Consider the following 5,322-nt stretch of genomic DNA (forward strand, 5'->3'; position numbering starts at 1 on the left):
GATACTCAAATAACAAAGAGAGAAGATAATATTATTTATTTGAAATAATACTACCTTTGTCCTGATTTACTAGTCCCTTTTGTATTCTGTGCCAAATTTTGACCTTAAATTTAACTAACAAAATGTTAATGCATATCATTAAAAATAATATAATAGGAAACTATGTTCTAATACGAATCCATCGATATAATTTTTGCTGACATGCATTAATATTTTATTAGTTAAACCACTAGTCAAATTTTGGCAGAAAATAACAAGGGGGCTTATAAACCAGGACGGAGGTAGTAGGTTTTAAACACTTTGAATATTGTTTGCCTAATATTTTTCAGACTTCAAAGATATTTTAGAAATTACTATAATCCTGAATTTATTTTTAGGGAATATTTACACAGGCCAAAATGGAGTTTATAAAGATATTATATGTAATTTAAACAATATTTGTGCTGGTAATATTTTTCCTAAGATTCAAATATTATATTGGATCTATTTCAATTTTTGTAGGATTTTTTATATTGAATTGGTTTAATATAAAAATCAAAAGCTATTTCAAAAGAAAAAATTAGAACACGATTAAAACCATTTCTACCTAGTAGCTCGAGGGGCTCATTTCTATCTATTACCCAGACGCAACAGCTAGCCCATGCAGCCAAGAGGCCCATTTCTCCATTTCCCCAAATCTGTACACTGTTGTGAGCCGTCCTATCTTCATATAATTTAACGGTTGTCATCGCTTTAGTGCAAGTTCAATCTGCCGTTACAACGGTGTGGCCACCTCAGCCGTCGTAGTATCGTCAACCCTACATAATACTCTAGTGTAAAAAAAGATCTTATATTATGAGACGGAGGGAATAGGTCAGGGCACCCATGCACAACAAATCATTCTACGATCACACACTTATACAATCATTGTATTCTTCTTTATACGGGGCATGATAAAAACAATAAGCAAGAGTAGAGTATTACCTCTCAAACAGAGGGCTAGAAGCTAGGTAAAATTCTCATATGAATCCCATACCTAGATCATTCATGTGCATCTTTCCCCCTAAAATCCCAAAGTTACAAGTATTATCGCAAAATTCCGTTGACACTTCTTCTCCATCATGGCATTTAGTCTTTCAGAGGTGCTTATTAGATTAAGGTGTGTGTGTGCGCATTCCTATGAGCGAGTGCATGTGCGTATGTATAAGCGTCTGCGTCTGTACTGTCTACGCTAAAATTGTTGCCGGAGTGCTAGCACGCCATTCTCTCCTTTTACCTCATAGTACCGTACTTTTACTTATGTCCTATTAGCTTATTTAGTTTGCCACTCTTTTACTCCCTCGGTTCCTAAATATAAGACTTTTTAGATTTCATTATATACTACATATGGAGCAAAATGATTGAATCTACAGTTTAAAATATGTCTATGTACATCTGTATGTAGTTCTTAGTGAAATCTTTAAAAGGTCTTATATTTATGAACGAAGGGAGTAGTTTATGCAACCTTCATATCAAATTACTTGTTTTAGATTCAATTTTGCAAAAACTTAGCTAGCTGAACAATTATGGCCTCATTCACCCGGAAAGTCAATTTTACTGTTGTCGGTATGTGCCAGTGAGATATCCACGGTTGATTTGCTTTGTGATTTGCGCACTGCGTTCGGTATTTTCTTCTATTCGGCTGCATGTGGTTTGGTATTTCTCTGTTTTACTGTGACAGCTTTATCTGACATGAGTACTATTTGCATGTGTTTTGGTCATTGAAAGGTACTAGTGGGTCCTACAAAAGTGCATGCATGACACAGACACGGACACACCTCTCACCCTATAAATTCATGGATTTTAATTATCTTGTGATAATTTCAATCATTCACATCTTTCAAACGAAAAGTTTGTTTTGAATAATTTATATATATTTCAAATCCTGGCCATATTTTTTAAATGAGTGAATTGTTATTGAAAGGTACTAGTGGGTCCTTCAAAACAAGATCAATCTTTGATACATTTGAAAGTGGTCTAAATTTAACGATTCAAACCATATTTCAATTAACTAAAATATGTGAAAAACTATAAAACTATGAAATGAGTTATTTCAAATATGTGAAATCGATTGTTTCAATGAGTAATTTTGGTTAGTTAAAGTATACGGAAGTTGTATTTTCCAAATATATGAAACGTATTGCAGTTTTAAAAATAATTGTTTCACACATTTCAAAAAAGTAAATCTATTCATAGATTTCACTTGGTTCAAAAATCTAATTTCATAGATTTCAATTATTTCAAAGTAATATGTGTTTTGAATAAGTGAAACCAGTGTTTACAAATAAGTGAAATATCTATTTTAATGAGTGAAATCATATTTGAATCAGTGAAACAGTCGAAATCACTTATTTTTCAAAACTTGTGTTTCATTGTGTGAAAATCAACTCTTTCAAATTTAAAATTAGTGAAAACCAGTTTTTATTTCAAATTTCATTTCACTTAAATGTCACTTATTTCAAGTTCAAATTTATATTTCAAACGTTTGAAACTAACTTTTGAGTTGATTGAAATACATTTGAATATATTTCATAAATACAAAGTGGAATTAGTTTTTGAGATATATTTTGTAATGAGTGAAATCAGTTTTACGAAATGAGTTATTTCAATTATCTAAAATAGGTTTTTTGAATTCAATGAAACCAATTTTATGAAATAGATTGTTCCAATGTGTGAAATTGATTATGTTCGTGAAGCTGCTTACTCCTGATTGTGAAACTGATATTTAGGAAATATAACTGCAAGTGAAATATGAAACTATACAATTTAAATATGCATGCATTATTTTAAAGCAGTGAAATCTGTAATATAAAATGAGTGAATCAGTTTTCGAAATGAATGGATGAAATATGTTTTTTTAATGTGTGAAATCTGTGTTTTCAACTGAGTGAATTCATACTTTTTTTAAATGAGTGAATTGTTATTTAGAATCAACTAAAAAAGATGAGTGAAATATGCTTTTCAATTTGAGTGAAATATGTTTTTAAAAATCAGCTAAATTAAAGCTAGTCCGGATGTATCCATAATTGATCTTGTTCTGAAACTCTTCTTGCTAGGAATTCAAATATATATAAAAAATTCAAAATAGGAGTTGTCATTAAAAAGGTATCCATGATCCAAGATTTCACAATGAAATTAAATGAAAGTATTTTTTTGCGAATAAATGGAAGTATTTTGTTGGAGAGAGAGGGAATATTTAACTTGCATGCAACTGGTCTTGTCGTACATTTTTTCTCTCTCCTAACAAAAGCTGACAAGTGCATGCAAAGATTCACATGTATTCCCGTGTATTCTATTCATGTCTCTTATACAACAAAAAGGGGCGCCAATCTCCAAAACAGCAGCAATGGTGGATGTTGCACCTGTAGGTACCAGCTCCGGTAAAAAAACTTAGTCGCTCATTCACCTGTTCAACCGTTTGATCAACAGACACGCGGATATTCGGGCTTACTGTGTACTAGCAATGTTTGTGCGGTCCGGTTTGTTTTTTCTTTTAATTTGTCTGGATACGAATGTATGTGTGAGAGAGAGGAGTACTAGTTGGCAACCAAACGCCGGATACATTTGCCGAGGGGCCTCTTGTATCGATGATCGCCGCACCGGAGTCGGCAGCCAGCAATTTCTAATCTCTCTGCCTACTGCCTGCCGCCCACCGCCGGATTAACAACTGAACGTGCAGCACGAGGGCCACCACTAGGACCCTTAGCCACCACGTTGAAACTATCATCCTGTCGACCAGCACGTGTTCTTCGTGCGAGAAAGAAACACCCCACGTCCCCACGCTTGACAGCAACAGCCAACAGGACAAGCCCGATTCCTATAAATCAACAGCACTGCTATACACACGACGCTAATAGACGATTTGTGGACGACGCTGGAGATCACACCATACGTCGCACGGCAGCAGCACCGGTGCACCGTTGGATATGTCGTTCGGCTGTATGTCGTCTGTGCAGTATCGGCTGCACAGCAGTTTCGATAAATCAAACCCATCTAACCATCTCCAGTCCATCAATCTCCTTCCTCCAACCAACACAACACCCGATCAACTGGCAGAGCCAGAGCCGATCGACAGGGGTTCGAGAGCGTACAGAGGGGCCCATCGATCGAGCGCCAAGAATGGCGGTGTCAGGGAGCGCTCAGAGCCGACGGTTCGCCGCAGCGTGCGGCGTTCTCAGCCGCTGCATCAAGGCGACGGACGCGCGGCCGGCCGCCACGGTGGTCCTCCCCCTCATGCCCGGAGCCGAAGTGCCCGCGCAAGACGAGCACGCGGTGGGTCCTGCGCCGGCGAGCGCGCAGATGACCATCTTCTACGGCGGGCAGGTGCTGGTGCTCGACGAGGTCCCGGACGACAGGGCGGCCGAGCTGCTCCGTGTCGCTGCCGCAGCAGGCACCACGCGAGGGGACGGCGACCTGCCCATGGCGAGGAAGGCGTCGCTGCAGCGGTTCATGGAGAAGCGCAAAGGAAGGCTCGCCGCTCGCGCCGTCCCCTACAGCCGGCCCGACGGCGACGCGTCCTGCTACCATCTCACGCTGACGCTCTGATCCGCATTCATGCATAGAACTAGAAGAGTAGCCTGTGTCCGTCGCTGTGAAATTTATAAATTATTGTTGTTGTTCTGATGAACTGATGATGGCGAATTATAGTACATGTACGTCATGCGCACGCTTGCCTTTGCTTCCCACTTGGCCATGTTGGCAGCTGGACCTGGGCACGCTTTGCTGGTAGACACCTGCAACTGGCAATTAGCAAGCATGCGTAATTCATTTCTGCCGAGCCCCCAGCGAGCTCCCACTTGGCCGGAGCTGGACATGCTTTGCTCGCAGACACCTGCAATTGGCAATTACTCCCTCCGTTTCAATTTACTCGTCGTGGATCTAACAATTCCTTATGTCGTGTATCCTCGATTGATGCAGCCTCAGATGCTTCAATTGTAGATTTGAGTATTGAGCGAAAGGTTACACCACCATAGTTTAAATTTGAACTAAAATCACGACGAGTAAATCGAAACAGAGGGAGTAGAACTGGGAACGTTTGATTTTTCGGCTTCCCTAGCGAACACCGTAATGACTGTTAGATTGTCCGTACTAATCTTGGTGCACGTTTCTCTGCCACATCGGCAGCATGCTCGCGTTCACTGGGGCAGGGAACCTGGCGAACGCACCCACTTGGATCCTATGACTTCCCCAACCCACTCACTACACTTCCTCATCATCTCCATTTCTCCACCCCATGCTCTCCCAGCATCCTCTCCCATCTTCAAGGTAATTTACTGTTGGAGCCCGACCATCCGCTGCCAGTCG

The 5,322-nt window shown here is 39.9% G+C and overlaps 1 protein-coding gene across 1 annotated transcript; it reads left to right on the forward strand.

Annotated features, from left to right (window-relative positions):
• Positions 1-3,852: 3,852 nt before the first annotated feature.
• LOC119340344 (protein TIFY 11e-like) lies at positions 3,853-4,673 on the forward strand. The gene has a single exon (XM_037612245.1). It carries the CDS (start codon positions 4,138-4,140, stop codon positions 4,561-4,563), a length of 426 nt encoding a protein of 141 aa, XP_037468142.1. The 5' UTR covers positions 3,853-4,137; the 3' UTR covers positions 4,564-4,673.
• The last annotated feature ends 649 nt before the right edge of the window (positions 4,674-5,322 follow it).

The sequence above is a fragment of the Triticum dicoccoides genome, chromosome 7B, assembly GCF_002162155.2.
Source record: "Triticum dicoccoides isolate Atlit2015 ecotype Zavitan chromosome 7B, WEW_v2.0, whole genome shotgun sequence".
Lineage (NCBI taxonomy): Eukaryota > Viridiplantae > Streptophyta > Magnoliopsida > Poales > Poaceae > Triticum > Triticum dicoccoides.

Coding starts and splice junctions, on each gene's coding strand:
- LOC119340344 (XM_037612245.1), top strand. CDS start 4,138: ATGGCGGTGTCAGGGAGCGCTCAGAGCCGACGGTTCGCCGCAGCGTGC.